Source organism: Notamacropus eugenii, chromosome 1 (genome assembly GCF_028372415.1).
Source record: "Notamacropus eugenii isolate mMacEug1 chromosome 1, mMacEug1.pri_v2, whole genome shotgun sequence".
Classification (NCBI taxonomy): Eukaryota; Metazoa; Chordata; class Mammalia; order Diprotodontia; family Macropodidae; genus Notamacropus; species Notamacropus eugenii.
In genome coordinates this window covers 528,157,611-528,183,314 of record NC_092872.1, presented here as the reverse complement: position 1 = coordinate 528,183,314, position 25,704 = coordinate 528,157,611, and the positions used below count along the sequence as shown (strand labels likewise).

The window sequence follows — 25,704 nt, the reverse complement described above, 5'->3', positions numbered from 1 at the left end:
ACCCTAGATAGGGGCCACAGGGTCACCTAATGGTACATGCTCAAAACCCTGGAGGGGGTTGATTTTCTTACCTAGAACGGTCTTTTAGGGTCAGAAATCTCCTGGATGATAGGAGTCCCAACCAATCTATGAGTCAGTGCCCAATCTGGCCATGGGACCACTTTGTTTACTCTTTGCTTTCTAGGTCAGTAGTGTGTGCATTAGGCCACTGAGTGGCCACAGGGGATAGCTTTTAAGAGTGGTTGCAGTTTTATCAGTTACATTAAGGGCTCATTAAAGGGAAAAACTTTTTTCTTAAAGAAAGCAATTTAAAATGCTCAATTTTCCCTTTGTAAAAAAAGAACATAAAACTTTATTTGACAAATGGGGATAACACTAAATATATTTATATCTCCTTCAATTCCCTTTTATGGTCAGTGAGGGGATAGAGGCTAGGAACAGATTAGAGAACAAGGCATAGGAAAAGAGAAGGGAAAGAAGGCACAGACAAAAGAAAAGGACACAAAGAAACTCAATTGGAAGGACCCTCACATCCAGGTCATTTTGCCTTATTGTAGGTGAAGAAGAATTCTATCATATCCCCAACACATGGCCATCCCATCTCTGCCTCATGACCTCCAGTGATTAGGAGCTTACTACCTTCTGAGGCATCCCATTCCACTTTTAGGCAGCCCTGAATGTTGGGAAGTTTTCCCTGCTAGTTATGGAATCCTAACAAAGCTGCCCCCAGCCCCAATATTCTAACTTCCTTAGAGGCCCCACTGAGCAGCAGGCCCACTGCCCCTACCAGGCCACTCACCCCCCCCACACACTCTCAATATCCTAACTTCCTCATATATGTCTCACTGCTCACTACAACAACAGGCGTGTCTATGAATTCCTATTTCTCACAGAACAGCAGGCATGTCCATGTGATGGGATCCCAGCCACTGCCCCCAGACCCATTCCTCATATTTCTCACAGAAACAGGTGTGTTCATGCACTCAACCACAACCACATTCATCTAATCTCAGATAGGACCACAATACTCAGCCAATCAGAAAGCAGCAGCACTAGGATGCCTGAGCAGGATGTGGGCCCTAAAACAACAGAAGGGACTTTCCCTAAGTAGGCACCTTCACAATAATAGTAAAGAATTGACCTAGAGTGAACTTATGATGTAGAGAGGCTTATAATAATATCATTATCATACATACATATCCTCCCATTGGTTTATCTGTATGCATTGTGGGTAATCCCATATTCAGTTCCACTGTGACTGGGACCCCTCCCCTATTACCTAATCCCGTAATAAAATCTTCCTGCCTTTTTAATATTCATAATTTCTGTTATGTAATTGCATCTTTACCCTATAAAAATCCATCTTGCTTTTTCTGAAGTTGTTGGTTCCTGTTGGAACTTTGCCCACTTGATGAGAGGCATCAATCCCAATAACAGAGTCTATTTTGCCTATAAGTATATTGCCTATACTTGGATGGTGGTCTGATTCTGAATTTGAGATGGTTCTACCACAATACATCATGAAACCCAACAGTTTTTGGCATCTCTGTGTGGGCAGAGTCTAAACACAACACTAGCATCCAGCGGAATGTGCCTCTCTGAACCCTCTTAACATTGTTTTAGTCCTACTCCATGGAGCCAAGATATCTATTTCACTTGGCTTTAGGTCTGTGGAAATGAGCTGTCTAATGTGAAAGTGAGGACAGAAAGAAGTGGAGAATGGTAAGACAGGTGGGACAGTCTATCCAAGGTGTATTCACCAGCTAAGACACATACCTGTATGTAACTTCTCTCTTTTCAATTCACAACTGGCCTTCCAATAGAAGTATCACTCATGGACAACTTTCTTCTATATTTCATAGGCTGCCAACCATATGCATAATGTTCCATTACAGATGGGCGGATGGGGAAATGGATGGATAAGTAGCAGGATAGAGATGAAGGGATAAGGAAAGGAGGCACACACAGAATAAGTAGGTGAGAAAGAAGAATGCAGAAGTAGAGGTGCTTAAGAAGGTTCTGAGCCCCTGGGCTGTGGGTTTTAGAATGACTTATTGATGCCCTCTGAAATTCTAATTAATCCTTGGTTACAATTTGACAATTGCTTTTTTATCCTTAAACCTTCCGAGACTTTTACCCTGAATGGGCTAGCCATTTAATAGGTTAGTCTGAACTCATTTTGAGGGTTCTCCACATGATAGCCAGAGAAATCTTATCCCATGGGCTAGATGAAATTAAACTGATGTCCAGTGTGACCTGTGGGTGGTCTAGACAGTCTTCCCCCTCCTTACACACACACGTACATACATATGTGTGTGTATTGTAATTCATGCTGGTGATGATAATGTGAAGATAACACAGTATGTTCCTTACTTGGCTAGCAGGCTCATGAGGTAGGTGGAAGTGTTGGTGTCCAGCCTCAGAGGGGGCACTGTGACATAAGCAGCTGCATGGGACCAGTCCTGGTGGTAATAGTGTAAGCCTGTCAATGTGGCATGTGCAGTGGTGGTCTCTGCATAGACGACCTTACCTGAGAAAAGGGTAAAAGAACGTTATTGGGCAATGTAAATACAATATTTTTTTGAAAAGCAAACATTTCATTGAATCAAATTTTTGTTAGCCATTCTTTACCAAACTATTTTTGAGAATTCAAGTGTATCTTTGTTTATGAGTGCAGAAATAAAGTAAAAGGCTTAATTAAAAAAAGGAAAGAATTGCCAAATGCATGCTGCTACAAATTTCCTGCACTCAGTATTCAAAGACAGAAATAATGATGATGATTTTGCACTTGCATTTCATTGGTCTATAAAATAAACAGTGCATTGAGGGCTTTAACATGGAAAAGGTGCTTTCAAATGGAGAAGAGAGAGCATCTTTAGGAGTCTGGCCCAGGAATACTGTCTGGGATATCCTGTCATATAGCAAAGACCTTTGTAAGTCGAAGATATTTCCTATCTTGCCTGATTCAGATTCCACCATCTTCTGCAACATGTGGAACAGAAACAGGATGGGGTTTGGAAATGAACCAAATCAAGAAACAAATTAAACATGCAAAAAACATTAAAGCTGCTTCAATTCAGTTATGCTTTCAGTTTTTAGAAGTACATGAAGATTACAGCTCACCATTTTGAAACAGCTTTTATTTCTATAGCAGTATGATTAAGGTAAAAAAGGAAAGTGATGAGAGTAATAGCTCAAAAAATGAGATTGATCAAAGTTGTTCTTTGAGAGAAAAGCTGCATTTAATGAGTTTTCCTTTTCCTGAGCATGCTGAAAATCATTTTTTTCTGTATTTTTATAATTTGTAGGCTACTAAGTTCAGAAAGCATATTTTTATTTGTTTCGCTACACTGTTAATAGTTTCTTCTCCTGGTTTGGCTCTTCTCCAATAAATTGGCCAAAACCAAGAGAGGACAGTTCAGTAGGGCATAGTGTGGTCTGGGTAGAGCACTGGAATCTGAGTCAGGAAGACCTACATTCAGATCCTGATTGTGAGAGATGATCTCTCAGAAGTAAAGCTTCCTCAAAAAGTTAATTGCTTCTTGTATTATTAAAACACACTCCCTTGAACATCTGCAGCTAGCTAACCTTGTAGAGAAGCACACTTTATAACATATCTTATACTCTGCCTGACTCCCCCTTCATCCCAACCTTGTCTCAAGCATGTAGTAGAAAAAGAATAGCATATGCCTCCCCCCACTGCCTAAACTGCACACTTTTGCAAAACTTCCCACCAAGATTATATGTTCTTTGTTGCTGGGAAAGATTTCCATGAATAGATTGTACCCCTTGAAGCCCAGCCAATGGGATAATGGGAACGGATTAGGGAAGGGGAGCTTGCATTAGGGTATAAATTGACTTTGCTTTCTGTACTCCCTTGTACTCCCTGGCTGGCACTATTAGTGCAACGAAGGGGGGTGGTACCCTTTCTCATGAGAAAGCAGTAAACTCCTTTTTGCTTTTCCTAAGTCTCTGATCGATCATTTTCGGGGATCTCAAGACCCATCCCACACAGTTTCGGGAGCTCGTCTGGGATTCCCCCTTATTTGGGGAAGGGTCTCCCAGCCAGTCCTAGGAAAGGTGTTTGCTGGCCACTTGCCAGCAGTCCTGGAAGGGTTTGGGGGGTTCCTTTCACTTTTAAGGAACAGACCTGGGGACAATCTCTAAAGGCAAAAGTGAAAGTAGAATGACCACAGTGGGGGAGAGACTGAATCAAGAAGGTCACTTAAGTTTGTGTGCACAGACCCAGGTAAGCAAGACCCGTGAGTCCTCTTAGAGGGCAAGATCAGTGAGCCTCTGGGTGACTGTAGAGTTAGGGTTGAGACAAGATCAGTGAGCCCCTGACTGTAGAGTTAGGGTTGAGACAAGATCAGTGAGCCCCTGGGTGACTGTAGAGTTAGGGTTGAGACAAGATCAGTGAGCCCCTGACTGTAGAGTTAGGGTTGAGACAAGATCAGTGAGCCCCTGGGTGACTGTAGAGTTAGGGTTGAGACAAGATCAGTGAGCCTCTCTAAGGGGGCAAAAAGTGTGAGTCTCTGCCCTCTTCTCTAGGCAAGATCAGTGAGCTTCTGTCTTAAAAAGGAGAGGCAAGAACTTGTGAGTCATGGGGAAAGTTCAATATAAATCTAAAAAAGAAAAAAAGTCTCCTTCCAAAACTCTGGATGACAGTCTTCCAAAAGTCCTGGAAGACAGTCCTTTAGGTAAGAGGCTTAGTAATTGGGAACTGTCAAAGTATCAGGGAAAAGATAAAAAGAAAATGATTAAGTATTGTTGTTTAGTTTGGGCAGACACTCAGCTCAGAGGAAATGCCTTCTGACCAGAGTACAGATCCTCCAAGGACTGGATTTGTCAAAAATTTAAACCTATGTGTGCACTCTTTAATGTTTTGTCAAATGTCTTGTCTGTATATGTCATGTTGACATTTCTGTGTGAATGAAAGTCTTTCTGTTTTATCTGACACTTTGTAAGGTTGTAAATTTAACTAGTCAGTCAGCAAGAGCAGAAAGTCCTTGAAATTCCTGTTACTCCCCTTCTTCAACCCTCTCAGATGAGTTTCAGGGGAGTGGAGGGACAGGGACGGAGGGTATTTCTCTTTTTCTCTCAAACCAAAGCAAGGCAGGCTAACCAGCTTTTAACCATTTCCTGCCTCACCCAAAAGAGAAATTTTTGTGTAATGAGACACAATAGAAAGTTAATTGAATTCATTCTGGCTGTATTTGGAATTATGAATAGATGAAATGTGTCACTCTTAATTTAATGTTTAAGATAGGTTAGAATTTATTAAAGTCTGGTGCAAGTAAGTGGAAGATTAGCAAGTGAAAAAAATCTCAAGCAGGCAACTTAGAAGAAGGGCTGAGAGTTTTGAATTTAGGTTTCATTAGGTCTTGAAGCTAAAGTTGGTACTTTATGTTCACATCAAGTCAATATATCTGATACCAGACAATGTGTTTAAAGTGGCAAGAAAAGAAGAGGTTTTTCTGCTTTTAAAAAGTAATCACTTTAGGATAAGGAAAGACTTTTATTTTATTTTTTTATTTTTGTGCGGGGGAGGGGGGAGAAATATGGCTTTCTTGGTATGTAAATTGTTAGACATTTAACTGCCTCTAGTTTTTAAGGCTTAAGGTAGGACAAAATTGGTAGGCCTTTTATTTTTATTTGGAATATAAAGCAGAATAAAAGTAGTCTGAGTAAATGGAGAAAAAAAAAGGATGATGTAAAGAAAAATGGGAGATGGGGGAGCAACAGGCCCAGTTCAGAAGATTTAGGTATGTTGAGAAAATGAAAATTTGTAACTTGATTGGAAAACTTACAGAAAACTATTATGACTGGTAACTGTTACAACTCAATGAATTATTAAGTTTCTAAGTTCTCTGCTTGGAGGGTAATTCAAACCCACCTAGTTGGGTCAGAATTAATAAGATTTCTTTTACTTAGGCTAAAGATAGTTAATTTAAGTATATTTTAAGTTAACATAATTTTAAACTTTTTAAGAAAAGGAGGTTATTTAGGCTGAACTTAAATAAAAAGCAATAATTTATGAGCTATCTTGTCTTATGATTAAAATGTAAAGGAAAGCTGGAATATGGAAGGCAGATAAGGTTTGGGAACAAATGAGAGTTATTCAAACCCTTCCTGTCCCTAGATAGTTGTTCTGGACCTTTGTGTCAGTTTCAGATGGTTTCACTAGGTGGTGAGAGCGTGAGGAAGTATTTTAAGAAGACAGAAAAATCATATAACTTGATTTGATAATTAATAGTGCAATCAAATTTGAGATGACTCTATCTGATCAGGTGATAGAGTGTCCCCACATGGTGGTAAAGAGATGAATTACTGTGCAAGGTGATGTAGAAATCCATTCACCTGAATGAGAAATGGCTTATTTTAAGTTTTAAGTAAACTTAAATAATTTAAATTTTTAAGTAAATCTAAATGTTGTTATATTAGGAATTGAATTGTTAAATTAATGATGAATTGATTTAAAAAGGCTGTTATGAATTTTGTGTAAGAGTTTCTGTGTTGTAGAATTCCTATTAAGAAAATGAGAATCCTTAAAAAAATAAATATACATGTTTTTATGTATGGATGTGATTTTCAAGTCTATTCCATCTAAGGATGTATTAAGTATATTGAAAAGTTTATTTCTGCTATTAAGAAGTTTAAACTAAGATTGTTTTTGCTATGAGTCAAGCATTTACAAAAGTATGTTTATAAAAAGAAGCTTATGGGAAAATGTGAAAAGGCCTTGGTTTTAGATCTTGTAATTTTTGTCAATTAATTGTAAACCGTTCTTAAGAGAGGAAGATATTTGTTATATGAAGAAATATTGTGTAAAATCTTTTGTATAATTTTTGAAAGACCTACCTACCAAATTTATATTTGTAAGCTAGCTTTTAATAATAACTAAAGGTTTACTGGGTTTGGAAGATAAGGTACAAGATAAGGGAGACCAGGAATTTTATGACTCCAGGAAGCTCTGTGATGATTTTAAGACAAAAAGCCTCCTGGCCCCTCCCCCTTACCTTTTGAAGTCCAGTCTTTACAGAAGGACTTCTTAAGATCTAATCTGAACCCAGAACTGATCAGAGAAAAATGTAACTCCTTCCTATTGTCAAAGGAAAGCAGGGGTGCCAGCCCCATCCTGGAACCCTAAGAATCAAAAAGCCTAAAATCATCACCCAAGTGGTGTGGTGCCTCACTTTGTTAAAGTTGTAATCTTTTATGTAAAGTGTAAACTGTATATGAAGTTCATAAACAAGGAATTTGTGTTGGTGATAATCTCCAGTGATTGGTTTTTAGGACAAATTTAAGATTTAAGATGTGAGTCCTGGTAAAATTTTTGGTTAGTGAAACCGGCCATTTAATGTATAAGCTTCTGAAACAGAGAAGAATGTGACTGTTACAGGCAGAAGCTTGCCTCAGGAGACAATCCTGTCCTTAACTTGGAATGGGATCCTTCTGGCTCAGTTTCCTCATTGTGCTCCTTTGAAAAGGAATGCTTTCTCATTTGACTATTTCTGAGTCTGACTATAAAGTAGATATGACATCTAATTAGGTTCTTGCTTTTCATGTTCATGGCATATTTCTACAATCAAAGCAGAGAGTTTAAGATGTAAGTTCAAGGCAGGTAGTGGAATCTTGCTGTTTTCAATTAATTGGGTAGATGGGTACTCTGGTATGAAAGATAAAATCCCTGAAATAGAACATTTTTTCTGAATGTTATAGGAAGGAAAGGAAACCAAAGCAGAAATGTAATGTTGTATCACTGTTCCACAGAGCAAGACTGGGATTTAAAGTTAACTGTAATTGTATGGAATTGTTGAGGTTGGGGGAGCTTGGGACCCAAAAATAGTGACATGCTGGGTCCTGCTCAAATGAATTCAACCCAAGCCTCCTTTCAACTACAGAAGGTCAAGGTCTGTTATCTTATCTACAGGACTGAAGAAGGAGTCCAGGGGTGACCCCACGTGGTCTGGGGGTTCCAGGGATGGTCTTGATGGGAGTAACCAGTAACCTGGAATTTGGATTGATAGGATCATAGATGGGAAATAGAACAGAAATTTGGGCATTATGATAAGGAAAAGTTTATGGGCCTCTAGAAAGTCAGATTAAGTGGAGAAATCCAAGGAGCTTTCGAAGTGAGGTTTTCCAGGGCCGTTTTAGACAAATGGGACTAAAACTCCTTTGGAGTAAGGGGCAAAAGTCCCAATTTGGAAAAAGGTCTTTACCTATTACAAAATGATGTAAAAGCAATTAGTATTAAAACAACTGACTGAATCAAATTACTGAGACTAAATCAGAGACATCTTCAATTTGGGGAAAAGAATTTCAAGGTAGTTTCTTAGAGGCAGGCAACCTCTGGTAATATTTTGCATTGATGGAAAAGTTTCTGTTTTGATTTGAACTCATTTCACGAACATAAAGTTGAAGTTAGTGTTTGAACTTATCATATGTATAGCTCATTCTTTTAGGTTGAGCATGGTTAGAAAGGAACAGAGTACTTTGGGAAACAGATGTAAATCTATTAGAGCAATAACTTACGGTTTTAATGGTAAATTTGATTTTATGATTGCTATTTAATCAGGAACTAGAATGTATATAGAAAGGCATGCAAACTCCTTAAGACTTGCTTCAAAAGATGTTCCTTAGCCAATGTGAAATTATGGTCATATCTGAAACTGATTATCGAGCTTGCTGTTTTAAGATTTTATGGGACTATTAACTGACTGTTCTTCTGAGTCTAACTCCAAGTATGGACAGCAAGAAAGGTGGTCTGAGCCTCCAATCCATGACGCCAGTAAGCCTATGAGATGCTGGTATGAACTGCAAAGGGGTGACCTTATGGGAAGGTTGGGAGAGCAGCTGTTCAGCCTGAGTTGAGGTAGGATTCTCCTGACTCAATTTCCCCGTTGACACCTGGCAGACTTTAGGCCTGGCTGGATGCCAGCTGACAATCTACTTCTGCCTGGAATTGACATGAAGTTAAGGATATGGTCCTTTGAAATGTCCCTGCTCTTAATGGAAATTTCCTATATTCAAAAGTTTTGTAAGCGTAATACCAGGTCTATTAAATAATAGATTGTTGGTAGGGGGACATCTGAGATTAAGTCCAAAAATTAAGCTATTAAGCTTAGGATTTTAGACCAACAACAATAAGTTAGGGTCTTTTAATTCTTAGTAATAGTATGGAGACCATCAGGTCAAGGGCCTGTAAGATTAGCATACATAGTCATTATTATATTTGTCTCAGATGGTTAATGTTAAAAGAAAAATGGTTTATGGTCTACATTGTAAATGCTTTAAAAGAAGCATCGCATGACCAGAAGTTGGAATTATTTTATGATGTGATATGTACTGTGTTAAAAATGGTTATTTATTATATTTATGTAAGTACTAGAGCCTGTTATTGACTCCTTAGTGAAACCTCATGAAGGGGACTGCCCCCCCTTGTAATTTGTCAATGCATCAATCAGCCTCATATCCGAATGAAGGGACCAGTGCCAGCTCTGACAGTGGACTGTGGTGTCACAAGATCCTGGAACCTGAACATTAACTTTGAAGAAGGGACTGATTCATTCATGACCGAAAAGACTGTTGTGGGTTTATTATTTTTGTTAGTTGCTATACCTTTTCTTTGCTTTGCCTCTGGCCTCTAGGCCTTAGCCATTTCTGTTGCTATGCACCAAGTTATAGTGGAAGAAGTATTCCAACAATGTTGTGAGGAGTCTTCAAATGGTAAGAAATAAGAGCAGGGATTGAAAGAGATGATCTCTCAGAAGTGAAGCCTCCTCAAAACGTTAATTGTTTTTTGTATTATTAAAATACACTCCCTTGAATATTTGCAGCTAGCTAACCTTGTAGAGAAGCACGCTTTATAATATATCTTATACTGTGCTTGACTCCCCCTTCATCCCAACCTTGTGTCAAGCATGTAGTAGAAAAAGAATAGCATATCCCCCCCCTCCCCCCCAGTAAACTGCATATCTTTGTAAAACTTCCCACCAAGATTGTATGTTCTTTGTTACTAGGGAAGATTTCCATGAATAGACTGTATCCCCTGAAGCCCAGCCAATGGGATAAGCGGAAGGGATTAGGGAGGGGGAGCTTGCATTAGGGTATAAATTGACCTTGCTTTCTGTACTCCCTTGTACTCCCTGGCTGGCACCATTAGTATGATGGGGGGTGGGGGGGTGGGGTACCCTTTCTCATGAGAAAGCAATAAACTCCTTTTTGCTTTTCCTAAGACAAGTCTCTGATTATTTTTGGGGATCTCAAGACCCATACTACACACTGATTCGGATAATTCTTAGCTGTATGACCCTGGCAGGTCATGCAATCTCTGTATGACTCAGTTTCTTCAAATGTAAAAGGAGGATAATTCTAGCACCCTCCTCTCCAGGTTGATGTGAGGATCAAATAAGGTAATATCTGTAAAGCATTTTGTAAACCTACGGTATAAATGCTAGCTATCATTGTGGTTCCATTTATAATTAACCAATAAACATTTAAAAGAAAAACTCAGTTAGCAAAATTTTAATTATTATTTGAATTAATGATACCTTTAAATGTATTAGGACTAATATGATAATATTATGAGCACATCAAGCTATACTGGATACCCAGTGTCCTGTATGTTCCTAATGCCCCCTGTGTGTGTGTGTAATTTTGTAGAAGCTACTTAACCTATTTGGGCCTCAGTCTCCTCACTTGTAATATGAGGAGGTTGTACTAAATGACCTTTGAAATCCTTTATAGTTCTATGATCTGAAGACAGGGAGAGAGAGAGGGAGGATGGGAGAAAAGAAAAGAAAACAAGGAAGGACTGAAGGAAAGAAGGAAGGAAAGATGGAAGAAAGAAAACAAGGGAGGAAGGAAAGAAGGAAGGAGAAAGAAAGAAGGGAGGAGGGAAAGAAAGAAGGATGAAAGGAAAGGAGAGAAGGAAGAAGAAAGGAGAGAAAAGGAAAGAACACAGGAAGAAAGAATATGAGGATGAAAAGAAGGATAGAAGGATAAGGAATGAAAGGATAATGGAAGGAAGGATGGAAAGGAGGAAAGGAAAAAAGGAAGAAAGAAGAAAGTAACAAAAGAAAGAAGAAAGGAAAAAAAGGGAGGGAGAAGGCTGACTATTCAAAGTCAGAAAATGAGACTGAACACTGCTTCTGCTCACTTACATTATATCTGTGTGGTCTCCATTAAGTTATTTAACCTCCTTGACCATCACCTGTAAAATGAAGAGCCTCTGAAGTCTCTTTCAGCTCTGGATCTATTTTCTTTGGTGTTTCTGACAATGATGAGATCAGAGGAATCGTTCCAATGATCTTCCTTTCATAGATAGCGTAACTGAGTGATTTACCAGTGTGCAAAAAGCAAAGCAAAGTCAGAAACAAGACTTAAACCCAGGTCTCAGTCCAGTACTCTTTTCAGTGAACCATGTTGCCACTCTAGAATGCGTTAACTGCTTAAGAAAATGCTACCAAAGTTCAGAGGAGGGAGAGGTCACTGCTAGCTATCTGGGAAGGAGTTGAGAGATCCTGTAGTGGTAGAATCAATAAGATTTAACAAATAATTGAGTGTAGGGAATAAGAGAGAAGAAAGGAAAAGAATTAAGGATGGATGATTCTTAAGGACTGGGAGATGTTCTTACCCTTGACAGAAATAGACAAGTTTGGAGAAGGATAGCATTGGAAGTTGGGAGTAATGGTAGAGATAATTAAATGGTGATTAAGTTCATAATCTTGTCTCAGCATCATTGTCTAAACTGCCCATATTTTGGTAATGCAAAAGACTACCTTCTACTCCTATCTACAATGAGAAAACACTTCACCTTGGTTGCAGATAAACTTGATAATCTCGCAAGTGTTTAAAGAGAAGTTGATCATTTACTTTAGCCTCCAGGCCTACTTTTCTCCCATACTTTGATTAATTAGGTAATTAATAATTAATGCAAATTAAGAGAAAAAATGAAACTAAACAAAATGCTGGATAAAAATGCAAATCTTAATCTGGAAAACAGAGGAAGAAATGTACCCCCTCTTCCCAATGCCTTGTATGTAGCAGGCACTCAAAAACATTATTTGGGGAAGTAAAACCTTGTTTCCTTTTTTTGCTTTGTTTCCCCAAACAGTTAGAAGCTTCTTTCTAATAACCCACCCACCACCACCCTACCCTGCATCTTTTATATCCTTGTTTCTATGAGGGGAAAAAAGGAGATCAAAAGTGCAAACTGAGTTACAAATGAACTTTGGGGTACCTGGTATGGGGTAGATGTGCCAAACAGGTAGAAGTAAAATCCATTTTCAAATTGGCACTTGCCTAAATTCTGGCTAAGAGCTAGCTGGTTATAGTTCTTTTGCTAAAAGACAGGTCCACTCACTCAGCCCTGATGTTGTCTCTGACTTATTTGCCCTAAGAGATAGCAAAAACTCCCCCAGAATTTGCATGTAGAATGGAAGAAATTCTTAATACAATGATAAATGGGATCATTAATGTTATTATTTTTAATTGTTCTTTTCCGAGAGAAGCAGGTTAGTGGAGTAGCTAGGAGAAAAATCATGGAGTCGGAGAGGTCTGGGTTTAGGTTCTGCCACTTATAGACACTACTTGTATGACACTAAGTAACCTACAGGCAGCAAGATGGCTCAGTGGGCAGCGCACTGGACCTGGAGTCAGGAATACATGAATTCTAATCTGGCCTCAGACACTTATTAGCTGTGTGAACTGGGGAAGTCACTTAACCCTGTTTGCCTTAGTTTACTCATCTGTAAAAATGAGCTGGAGAAGGAAGTGACAAACCACTCCAGCATCTGCCAAGAAAACCCCAAATGGGGTCAAAAAGAGTCAGAAACAACTGAACAGCAATAGTAACAAAGCATTTCCTAATTTAAAATTCTACAACTCTGATTCTATAGCATGCACTCAGAGTCAGGAAGACCTGGCTTCTAACTCTGATTCTGACACTTACTGGCAATGGAACTCTGGGGAAGTCATTTAACTTCTGTGTTCTTCAGAATTCCCTAGGATTGATCTTTAGTGGAAAAAGAATCCCAGCTCTGCTACTTACTACCTTTGTGACCTTAGGCAGTAACTCATTTAAAACTTTACATGGCTCAGTTTCTTCATATGTCAAATGAAGAGATTAGATTAGATGGAAGAAAATGGTCATCAGAAAAACAGGAGAGGAGCGCTCAACGTTCTGGGAAATCCCAGTGGGCCCAAATTAGTCACTCTGAAGTAAAAGTCAGCCAATCTTGACTTCAATCACTTTTTAAATCCTATGACCTAAGCTGAGGTCCATTGGCCTTGACATTCTGTCCCTGTCTGAAGGCTTACCTTGCATTTTAGCAGCAGCAATGACATCTCCGGCAGAAATACTGGACACGTTGACCAGGTAAACTGGACAATGAGTCTAAACACAAGAAACACAGTTCTCACACAATGGGTCTTTCAACAAATGAGACAGAGGATGTAGACAGCATCTTCATAGGAAAAATAACTTTTAATAAAAATAACTCTGTTGCCAAAAGAACTCTGTTGGGGAATCTAGTTTCCTTTCCCCACTCAAAGCAGACATGGCAGACCTGATATTTTTATGCCAAGTTGACAAATGGTGGCTGAAGCATTTGTATATAAACAGTGAAGCTGCTAGCCACCAACTAAGCATGTTTAAACACCATTCTCTGTTCTGTGCCATGGAGGTCATTCTGTATGGGTAGATTAGAGAAAGACTGACCACTGTCATTGTCAAGTACTTAAGCTGCCCATTTTCTACCCTTATATCAGAAATGGACTTTAAGGGAAAAAATGAAATCAAGTTTAAGAAAATTCCTATGGAAAATGGACATAAATAATTTATCAAAAGAGAGTGTTTTTGTCTGAATGTGACTTGAAATTTACTAATAAAGCCTTAAGTGACCAAGCACACAGTAGATGGCATACAGAGCATCAGAAACCATGGGAGCTAACCTCTGACACCTGAGATTCTAAACAGGCAAAACATATCCTAACTCAAACATACAGGATTTAGCCCCAAATAAGCCTGCTCTTGGATATAGAGATTTAGGTGCTAGGAACAGCACTGCCACTAATTAGCTCATTGACTTGGTACTAGGACCACAGAGGTAACTGAATTTGACTCCCATCTCCCTAGTGTGACAAAGGAGGAAACTGAGGTCCACAAAGTCACACAGTTAAAGTTGAAGAACCTGGTGAACCCCAAGTCCTATGACCTTGGACCCGGCACTTTCCTTCACTTGACCAAACTGCTCTATTACCATGGATAAATCACTTAACTTCTCTAGGACTCAGTTTCCTCATCTGTAAAATAAGGGTCTTTTTTTGACTGTTCAGAGCTTCCTTTCAGCCCAGAATAAGTTATCACTGGGAGGAACCCTGTGATTAGAACTACAGTTATTGGAAGAAGTAGACAGAGAGCCTGGCTCTCCAAAATGTTACTTTGATGTAGTCTTTTCTTTTTTTTTTTCCAGTCCACATAATAAACACGAAGTCTCCACTACATCTAAGGTACTGAGGACATAAAGATTTTGAAGCAAGCTATAGATCCTGCCCTGAAGGAGCTTACATTCGGGGGCTGAAGGCAGTATGGTCTAGTGCTGAGTCTGGAATCAGATGAGCTTGCTTCTAATCCTGTCTCTACCACTTGCTACCTGTGTGATCTTGGGCATGATACTTAACCTAAATTGTCCTCAATTTCCTTATCTGTAAAACGAGGAGATTGACCCTCAATGATCTCTAAGCACCCTTCTAGCTCTCAATCTGTTAATCTTTCATCATTCAAATGCAATTCATTACAAAGGAGAGGTTCAAAGTAGCTTGAGGAAGGAGGGGAGCTGGGGAAGGCATTATGGAAGGGACAGCATCCGAAATGAGTTTTAAAGAGAGGGGTTCTAACAGGTAGAGACAAGTTCATGAAAGATAGCCACTGCCTGTACCAGAGGGGAATATTCAAGTTTGGCATTCTTTCTCTTATACTTTCTATCGTCCCTCCACCTTCTCTTCACTCTGTTTAACGGTCCCTTATCATGGAAATATTGATTGGAGAGCTATTTATACTGTGGTAGTGAATCAGGTTTTATTTTAGGTTCTGATAGGAGGGGGTTGTATTTTGAGAGATGTTGCAGCAGAGGGACACAAAACAAAGTATCTAAGAATGAAGAATAACAAAAGGCAGAAGTTATAACTTCTGCAAGTTGGACTCTGATTCCAGGAGGGAGGAGGAAATGCTGCTTACCCTGTTGGCAATGGTGATAACACGGTGGGTTGCTTCTGCTTCCAGCTGTTTGGGGAAACAGAACATAGGAGGTAAACAAGATTCATCACCCCCCAAAATCAAGTGTTTTTGAATGTAAGGCACTGTCCATAGTGTCTCATGGAGGGCTGTATGTTTGCCTGTGCCATACACATTTACAGAGATTATCCATCTTGTGGTTCTCTGTGTTATCTGGAATCCCTGGCATATATTTGCAAAGATAAGGGCTTTGGACTACCAGGGAAGAGATCTGGGTTTGAGGCTTTCCTTCAATACTTACTAGTAATGTGATTTTTCAATAGCAGCCCAGAAAGAGGAGAAAGGGCTCTGCTATTTTTTAGTCTTTTCCCTTTCTTAATCCACCTTTGTCCAGACTATGCTTTTATTTTTCAATGAAGGACAATGCAGAGCTGTCCCAGTTCCCTCTGAGACAGAATTGTCATTAGAGTACAGTGACTGAGGCTTTGCTCCAAGGCCCCAAAATTGAAAGAGAGAAAAAATTTAACACATAGCTACTAACTTAGTTGTAATTCATCTGTGAGCCCCTACAATAATCATCAGTTCTATCCTCCAGCTCAAATGTCCTCGGTACTGCTTGCATTACTTTCACATTATGAGTTATAAAACTGACTGATGGTGTGCCCTGAACTGCCAGCCCAAGCACCAAAATATATAGTTATTGGCTCTGCCCTGAAAAGTTCTCTCAGGAAAGCTTTAGGCCATACTTGTCCTAAATTATCATTTAGGACACTAAACTACCCTGAGAATATAAAAAAATGATCTCTGTGAAGCAGTCAATTGGGATTTTCCCTCTTGGAAAGAGGAAAATATACAAAATCCAATTTATATTTGTAGGTATCTCTAACCCCCACAAGATTCCAAATCCCTGTGTGAAGGCTGATGGAAAAAAAAGTCACAACAAACTTTTCTTACCTCCTCTGGACGGCTGATCTCTATTCCTTCAGGACCGGTGATGCCCAAATCTAGTGCCTCTCTGGCACCCTGAATAAACAGCAAAGAAAAAGGAAACTGGGAATTGTTTATAAGACAGATTCAAGATGAAAATAATGAACCTCAAATGGCAGAACTATACAAAAATTCAGCAGCTTTTCTTTTTTCTTTATCATTTTTCTTTGAAGAGAAAAACCTTGGGGCTTAGGTTTGGTAGTTTAGGTTTGGCTCATTTGGCAAATAAGGTTCCCCAATTCATATTTTTAAATGATTGAACATGTCTTTTGTTTTTCTAAATGTGTTCTAAGTAATCAGTAAGCAGGTGAAATAATAAGTCAAGGATCTGGGATTTCGTTGATATGAGTCTTCCCTCTATTGTGATACAAGCTTTCTCAAGATTGGTAGATGATCTTGGATAATCATTGTGGTTGAAAAATTAATCATACCTTGGCCAATTTGGTGTAAACCTTTCTGAATCTATAGCATGGCTGACCTTTAGGGGATAAGCAAGACATACAGTCCAACACTAGGCTTATATTTCAAGTCTTTTCAACTGGGTAGGACCTATCAGAGCTTGGAGACATAGACCAGGGTGAACCCAGAGTCACCCTGAGGACCCAATGAGGTGTTGGAGCAGGACTAAAGCTGGCTAAGGCCAGAAAATAATAAATAAAAGGGGTTAAATATCACATAATGATTTTAAACAGGCACCATGGGGGATACTTAAGAATTACAAGAGAGATTCTTTATCCTTGAAGAGTTTACAACCTAGCTGGCAATTGGAACCAGAAGGCTCTAATTCAGATCCCCAGCTGAGGAGTCCAACTACCAGATCCACCTTCACTGCCCACCCCTTTCTGAATTTTGTCTGTATACTTGCCTCGGCCACAAGTTCTCCATTTTCAGCATGGACTCGGGCTATTGCACCAATATCCTTGCAAGCACAGAACACTTGATATAACTCATTATCTCGAAGCATATATAAGTCTTTGTAGGTCATAAACATCTGGAATGAATTCACACCTTTCTCTCTCACCAGAGTCTCCATTTCTGCTTTTACCTGATGGAAGGAAAGGATCCACATTACATATCCAAGAGATTGATGGAAGAGGCCCTGGACAACCTGCGCTTCATCCCCTCCCTCAATATGTACCAACTGTGTGATCTTTGATAAGCCACTTAAGGAGCCTGAGATACAGAAAAGTCATCTGGAACAGGGAAATAATCCCCCAACTTCTTCGTGATGATCAAACCAGAGGACGTAGGAGAACACTCTGAAAACTGTGAAGTGGGGCTGTCATCTTTATTCTAATTTTTGATACCATCAATTATTAATAATACTGGGGATGGGACTTTACCTGGGATAGATCTGCACCTCAGGTACTCAGGAGAGATTCTCTGTCCACGGAAGGGAATGAAATGGAACAAGAGATTTTTAAGCCCTTACTATGTGCCAAGGACTTTACGTGCCTCATCTGAGCTTCATGAAAGCCCTGTGAGGTAGGTTCTATTACTGTCTCCATTTTACAGCTGAGAAAACAGAGAGAGACAGATAAAGTGACACAGCTAGTAAATTAGATTTGAACTCAGATCTTCAAGCTTAGTACTCTAACCACTGTGACACCTATTTGTCTCTAAGTCCATCCAGGACTCTCCATGGAAACCTGAACTTGTAAAGAAAACATTATCAGAAAACTGGCTGTTAATTACCATCTAAAACAAAAGCAAACAAAAAGCACATTATTTTTTCTCCCCCAGATTTTCTTTACTAGTTCAACTAGCTTTTTGAGAAGTTTTGTATGGCTGAATGCTTATATATCAATATCTTATATTATGTATGGAAAAGGATATAAATAGTATGGATAGTTACATTCCTAGAATGCTAGTGACTGTCTATTTATCGAGTGATGGTGGGAACATAGAAGATTGCCCACGCTCATTTTTTTCCACTTTTAAGTGGACCTAGACATTTTGACTTAGGGTGACCTGAGTCTAGTGAGCCTGTCTGATATCCTTAGGGCTGTAGATTCACAGTATAACATTTACCAGAAACTCTAAGTAACCCTGAGTAATCAACCCCTAGTACTTAATCCCTGTCTGGAGCCCCACACCTTTTTGAAGTTTTGTTTTTTCCATTTAAATTATTAGCTTGCTTGTCTCAGTTGAGGAGTATGAGCAGACTTCTAATTCAATTCCCTAGGTGTGGCAAGGATCCCTGGAGAAATTTAGGGGGCTTTGTGTGTTTTGGGGATCCAGGAGAATTTCTCCTCCCTAGTATTTAATACTATTTACAGTGTAAATTCAGAACATAGGGACCCTGTAGTGTGAGAGGAAGCATGGGAGTGCCTCAGTCTCTTTTTAATGCACTGGGTCAGTGTTATTACATAAGCACCAACACATAAGCACCAATACAAAGCAATTTAGTTACTCATCCAAACAGGGGCTGGAATAACTTCCAGTCAACCCCACAATCCTCCTCCCTCTGGGAGTTCTGTAGAAATCAGGCTTTGCGGGGAGAGGTGCAGCACCTTGATTTTCTTCTCCTTTTTCTTTTCCTTAGTGTCTTTATCTTAGGGAAGGTCTCTAAGCACCAAGACAGGCAGTAGAATTTTAAAAAAATGTTATCTGCTTGTTAAAATCATGTAACTGAATTTGGAAGTGAATGTAATCCTCAGACTCGCCAGCTATGGTAGGCTTGTATCCTTGTGAAAACAATGTTAAATTCCAGTTTCTGAACCGTTCTGTAATAATTTTGCCAAAATGTACCTGAACTGGTTTTCCACAGATGGCAAATGCTTATGTGGAAGGAAAGTATAATGGATGCAATGACAAATGACAAGGTGTTGGTTGCAAATATGATTTTCATACACAATGATCCCTTCATAAAGTGTGAAGATCTGTAGCTAACAGAAATATAGGAACAGCTTGGGATTTCCTTGGATGAAAATTTGGTCACACTGGATGTCATGCTGGACAAAAAGAGATCAAAGAAAGAGGAAAAGGATTCTTATGTATGAAATTTTTGTAGCAGCTCTTTTCGTAGTACCCAAGAACTGGAAACTAAGGGGATGCCCTCCCCAGTGGAGTCTGATTGAACAAAATAGAACATAAGAAAAAAATGGAACGCTATTGTGTTGAAAAAGTACAGGTTCAGAGAAACCTAGGAAGACTTGTATGAACTGATGAAGAGTGATGTAAGCAGACCTAGAAGAACATTTTATACAATAACAACAATATTGTAATGACAAACAATTCTGAAAGACTTGAGAGCTCTAGTTAATTTAAAGACCAATGACAATTCTAGGAGAAGGCTAATGATACATACTATCCACTTCCTGATGGTGAGCTGACGGACTAAAGATGAAGGAGACCAATGTTTTTGAACACAATCAATATGGAAATTTGACTAAGCAAATTTGTTAACAGATTTTGTTTTTCTTTTCTTTTTTTCCAGTGTGGGAGAAAAGAAAATAGGTGCCTTTTAGTTGGAAAAAAAAAAGTTTGACCATGGCCCAAAGCTCCTTAAAAGGCCAAGTGGTTATCTCTGTAGCAAGTTTTATCAGTAGAGCGAGCAATGGAGGAAAAACTTGACCCCTGAAAAGGAAATGCTTGCGGTAGTGGAGGGGATATCCCTCTTCCCTCCTACCTTGTCAGTCATGTCACTTTGAAAAAAATCTACTCAATCACTAGGAGACATTATATCTATGATGGGTACTATCAACAAGAGGTCAGGGCTCCAGGCACCATGTTGGGCAACCAAATCTCAACCTATTAAAGGGAAAAGGCCCTACCCTTTTCTCCCTTTTTTTCCCCTCATCATGACTTCTTGGAGCTAATTTTTCTTTTGTTTTGTATAGTAGGCTTGTAAAATCAGGTATACAGAGGCATTAAACCCCCAGGAGAGCCACAGGCTAAAATGTTGATGTCAACATACATGGAAGACAGCCACGATCAAACTAGAGAGACAGTTACCTTTGGAGACCACCAGGTAATTCCCATGTGAAGTGAGTAGTCACAACACACTTTGGGGTCAGCCAGGTTCCTGCACTTCTCATAGGCATCCAGGAGGGATGTTTCTTTGTCAGGTAGAACGTGGCCTATGATCATAGTTGTTCCTCCCACCAGTGCAGCCTGTGAAAGAAAGAAGAGAGAGAAACACAGTTTTATAAGTCATAGTTTTAGTCATATTCTCATTGCACAGTAATAAAGTGAAGGGAACGTATTTCAGTGCTTCTTAAACTATCAGCTGTGACAAAAAATTTGGCAACAGTAAAAGGTTTATGACCAAACGACCAAACTACCATTATCAACGACCAAATACCATTATCAAATATTTTGTCAAGATTTAATTCTTCAAACAAGCACATCCATCTCATTAGTATGCAAATTTGCTTTCATCTTTTAATAAATTGTAAAATTTATTGTATACTAAATAATTTTTCTAAAATAAATTTATGATTTTTTATCAGCAAATTTTTGATTTGCATATCTATTTTATATACCTATATAGCTGGGGTCGCATAAAAATTTCTTTTTTTTTTTTTATTAATTTTTTTATTTTTTTAATGTTTAACAATCACTGCCATACAATTGCGATTTTATCCCTCCCCACCCACCCCCCACTACCTCCCTCCCTCCCCACGACTGCATACAATTCTGTATAGATTCTACATATACTTTCCTATTGAGTATATTTTCACTATAGTCATGCTATGTAGTCAGACTAAGATAAATGAAAGAATCCGTATAACAAATCAGAACATGATACACAAACAGATACACATACACAAACATGATCTGCTACATTATGTGAGTGACTTCCATATTTCTCTCTCTGAGTGTGGAAGGCATTTTGCCTTGAGGTCCACCATTGGGATTTTTTTTTTTTTTCAGAAGTTCTTGTGTTATTACAAAAATCTAAGTCTACCAGAAAAAACTCTCACACACTGTGGTTGTTGCTGTGCATAAAGTTCTCCTGGTTCTGCTCCTTTCACTCAGCATCAGGTCATATAAGTCCTTCCAGGCCTCTCTGAAGTCTTCTTGTTCATCATTTCTTATGGCACAATAGTACTCCATTACATTCATATACCATAATTTATTCAGCCATTCCCCAATTGATGGACATCCCCTTGACTTCCAGTTTTTGGCAACTACATAGAGTGCTGCTATAAATATTTTTGTACATGTGGGACCCTTTTCCATTTTTATGATCTCTTGGGGATATAGTCCTAGTAGTGATATTGCTGGGTCAAAGGGTATGCACATTTTTGTAGCCCTTTGGGCATAGTTCCAAATTGCTCTCCAGAATGGTTGGATGAGCTCACAGCTCCACCAACAATGAATTAGTGTTCCAACTCTCCCACATCCTCTCCAGCATTTATCATTTTCTTGTTCTGTCATGTTTGCCAATCTTATAGGTGTGATGTGGTACCTCAGAGTTGTTTTGATTTGCATCTCTCTAACCAATAGTGATTTAGAGCATTTTTTCATATGATTATAGATAGCTTTAATTTCTTCCTCTGAAAATTGCCTGTTCATATCCTTTGACCATTTATCAATTGGGGAATGACTTGTATGATTATACATTTGGGTCAGTTCTCTATATATTCTAGAAATGAGGCCTTTATCCCCGAGCTTAGCTGTAAAAATTTTTTCCCAATTTACTACATCCCTCCGGATTTTGGTTGCATTGGGTTTGGTTGTGCAAAAACTTCTCAGTTTAATGTACTCAAAGTTATCCATTTTGCATTTCATAATGCATTCTATCTCTCCTTTAGTAAAGAATTCTTCCCTTCTCCATAGATCTGATAAATACACTATTCCTTGCTTCTCCAGTTTGTTTATGGTATCAATCTTTATACCTAAATCATGTACCCATTTGGACTTTATTCTTGTGTACGGTGTCAGGTATGGGTCTATGCCTAATTTCCGCCACACTGTTATCCAGTTTTCCCAGCAATTTTTGTCAAACAATGGGTTCTTATCCCAGAAGCTGGGGTCCTTGGGTTTATCAAACAGAAGGTTGCTATATTCCTTGCCTACTGCATCTTGAGTGCCAAGTCTATTCCACTTGTCTACCTCTCTGTTTCTTAGCCAATACCAAGTGGTTTTGATAATTGCTGCTTTATAGTACAGTTTAAGGTCTGGTAGCGCTAGGCCACCTTCCCAAGCATTTCTTTTCATTAGTCCCTTTGATATTCTGGACCTTTTGTTTTTCCAAATGAATTTTGATATTATTTTATCCAGCTCTAGAAAGTAATTGTCTGATAGTTTAATTGGTATGGCACTAAATAAGTATATTAATTTGGGTAGAATTGTCATTTTTATTATATTAGCACGGCCTACCCATGAGCAACTAATGTTTTTCCACTTACTTAAATCTGAGTTTATTTGTGCAAAAAGTGTCTTGTAATTGTGTTCATATAGTCCCTGGGTTTGTTTTGGCAGGTAGACTCCTAAGTATTTTATACTGTCTACCCTAACTTTAAATGGGATTTCTCTTTCTATCTCTTGCTGTTGAACTTTGTTGCTAATATATAGGAATGCAGAGGATTTGTGTGGGTTTATTTTGTACCCTGCAACTTTGCCAAAGTTGTTTATTAATTCAAGTAATTTTTTACTTGAATCTCTGGGATTCTCTAGGTAAATCATCATATCATCTGCAAAGAGTGATAACTTAGTTTCTTCTTTGGCTATTCTAATTCCTTGAATATCTTTATCTTGTCTAATTGCTACAGCTAACATTTCTAGTACCATATTGAATAATAGTGGTGATAATGGACAACCTTGTTTCACCCCTGATCTTATTGGGAATGCATCTAGCTTATCCCCATTGCATATAATGCTTGCTGAAGGTTTTAGATAGATACTGCTTATTATTTTATGGAAAGTTCCCTTTATTCCTACGTTCTCCAATGTTTTTAGTAGGAATGGATGTTGTATTTTGTCAAAAGCTTTTTCTGCATCTATTGAGATAATCATGTGGTTTTTGTTAGCTTTGTTGTTGATGTGGTCGATAATGCTAATAGTTTTCCTAATATTGAACCAGCCCTGTAGTCCTGGTATGAATCCTACCTGATCATAATGTATTAATCTCGTGATAAGATGCTGTATTCGTTTTGCTAAAATCTTATTTAAAATTTTTGCATCTATATTCATTAGGGAAATTGGTCTATAATTTTCTTTCTCTGTTTTGTCTCTTCCTGGTTTGGGTATCAAAACCATATTTGTATCATAGAAAGAATTTGGGAGGACTCCTTCTTCCCCAATTTTCAAGAATAGTGTATGTAGTATTGGAATTAACTGTTCTTTAAATGTTTGATAGAATTCACTTGTGAATCCATCTGGCCCTGGAGATTTTTTCCTAGGGAGTTCATTGATGGCTTGTTCAATTTCTTTTTCTGAGATGGGGTTGTTTAAGTATTCAACTTCCTCTTCTGTTAATCTGGGCAATTTGTATTTTTTAAAATATTCATCCATCTCGTTTAGATTGTCGAATTTGTGGGCATAAAGTTGGGCAAAGTAGTTTCTAATTATTGTTTTAATTTCCTCCTCATTGGAGGTGAGTTCACCCCTTTCATTTTTAATGTTAGTAATTTGGTTTTCTTCTTTCTTTTTTTTGATCAGATTAACCAAAGGTTTATCAATTTTATTAGTTTTTTCATAAAACCAACTATTGGTTTTATTTATTAATTCAATAGTTTTCTTTATTTCAATTTTATTAATCTCTCCTTTGGTTTTCAGTATTTCTAATTTGGTATTTACTTGGGGATTTTCAATTTGTTCTTTTTCTAGCTTTTTCAACTGCAAGCCTAAGTCATTGATCTCCTCTTTCTCTATTTTATTTATGTAAGCATTCAGAGATATAAAACTTCCCCTAATAACTGCTTTTGCAGTGTCCCATAAGTTTTGGTACGTTGTCTCACTATTCTCATTCTCTTGAATGAAGTTGTTGATTGTTTCTATGATTTCTTCTTTAACCCAATCCTTCTTTAGAATTAGATTATTTAGTTTCCAATTGATTTTTGGTTTCTCTTTCCATGGCCTTTTATTACATGTAATTTTTAATGCATTATGATCTGAAAAGGATGCATTGATTATCTCTACCTTTCTGCACTGGATTGTGAGATTTTTATGTCCTAGTACATGGTCAATTTTTGTAAATGTTCCATGTACCGCTGAGAAAAAGGTATATTCCTTTCTATTCCCATTTAATTTTCTCCAAAGATCTATCATATCTACCTTATCCAGAGTTTTATTTACCTCCTTAACCTCTTTCTTGTTTATTTTAAGGTTCGATTTATCGAGTTCAGAGAGGGGGAGGTTGAGGTCCCCCACTAGTATAGTTTTGCTATCAATTTCTTCCTTCAACTCCCCCAACCTCTCCTCTAAGAATCTGGATGCTATACCACTTGGAGCATACATGTTTAGTAATGATATTGCTTCATTGTCTATGGTGCCTTTTAGTAGGATATAGTTTCCATCCTTATCCCTTTTGATTAGATCTATTTCTGCTTTTGCTTTGTCTGAGATTAGGATTGCTACTCCTGCCTTTCTTACATGAGCTGAAGCACAATATATTCTGCTCCATCCTTTGACCTTTATCCTATGTGTATCCCCCCGTTTCAAATGTGTTTCTTGTAAGCAGCATATTGTTGGATTATGGCTTTTAATCCATTCTGCTATCCGTCTCCGTTTTATGGGAGAGTTCATCCCATTCACATTCACAGTTATGATTACAATCTGTGTATTTCCCTCCACCCTCTTTCCCACCATTTGTGCTTTTAACTCTCCCGTCTCCCTTCCCCTCCTCAATAGTATTCACTTTTCTCCCCCTCCTCCTGCAGCCTTCCCCTCCTTCTTTTAGCCCCCCTCCCTTTTAGTCCCCTTTACTCTTATTGCTTCTTTCCTCCCTTTTAGCCACCCTCCCCTTTCTTCCCCCTTCCCCTCCTACTACCTATAGAGCTAGTTAGGATTATCTGCTTAAGGTTATTGTTCCCTCCTTTGAACAAATCAGATGAGAGTACCTCTCAAACAATGCTCATCTCCCTCCCCTCCTTCCCTCTACTATGGTTTTGTACTCCTTCCTGTGATATAATTTGCCATTTTCTGCTTCCCCCTTTCCATACCTCCTATTACATTCCCTTCTCATACTTAAATCATATTTTTGCCATGACATCATTTACTTTATGCCCGTTCCCTCTACATATATCCCTTTTATCATAATAGCTGCACAGTTCTCAAGATTAACAGGTATCATCTTCCCTTACAGGGAGGTAAACAGATTGCCCTAATTGAGTTGCAAGTTTTTGTTTTTGTTTTTTCCCCTCTGTTTACCTTTTTATGATTCTCTGGAGACCTGCATTTGAAGATCAAATTGTCTATTGAGTTCTGGTGTTTTGGTCAGGAAGCTCTGGAAGTCCCTTATTTCGTTGAATGACTTTCTCCTTGCCTGAAATGTTATGCTGAACTTTGCTGGGTAGTTGATCCTC

The 25,704-nt window shown here is 38.5% G+C and overlaps 1 protein-coding gene across 4 annotated transcripts in view; it reads right to left on the bottom strand.

The window, feature by feature from the left end:
- DPYSL5 (dihydropyrimidinase like 5) overlaps positions 1 to 25,704 on the bottom strand; it is a 139,667-nt gene that overhangs the window by 22,863 nt on the left and 91,100 nt on the right. For all 4 annotated transcript variants that reach the window (XR_011972420.1, XR_011972419.1, XM_072633952.1 and 1 more), the window contains exons 3-8: positions 20,186 to 20,344; positions 17,094 to 17,273; positions 16,196 to 16,264; positions 15,245 to 15,289; positions 13,327 to 13,402; positions 2,374 to 2,530 (exon numbers count right to left, since the gene is read on the bottom strand). Coding sequence is in view for 2 of the 4 variants with exons in the window: in XM_072633952.1 (XP_072490053.1) it covers positions 2,374 to 2,530; positions 13,327 to 13,402; positions 15,245 to 15,289; positions 16,196 to 16,264; positions 17,094 to 17,273; positions 20,186 to 20,344 (686 nt within the window). In the remaining 2 variants the exon portion in view is untranslated. The remainder of the gene's footprint in view (positions 1 to 2,373; positions 2,531 to 13,326; positions 13,403 to 15,244; positions 15,290 to 16,195; positions 16,265 to 17,093; positions 17,274 to 20,185; positions 20,345 to 25,704) is intronic.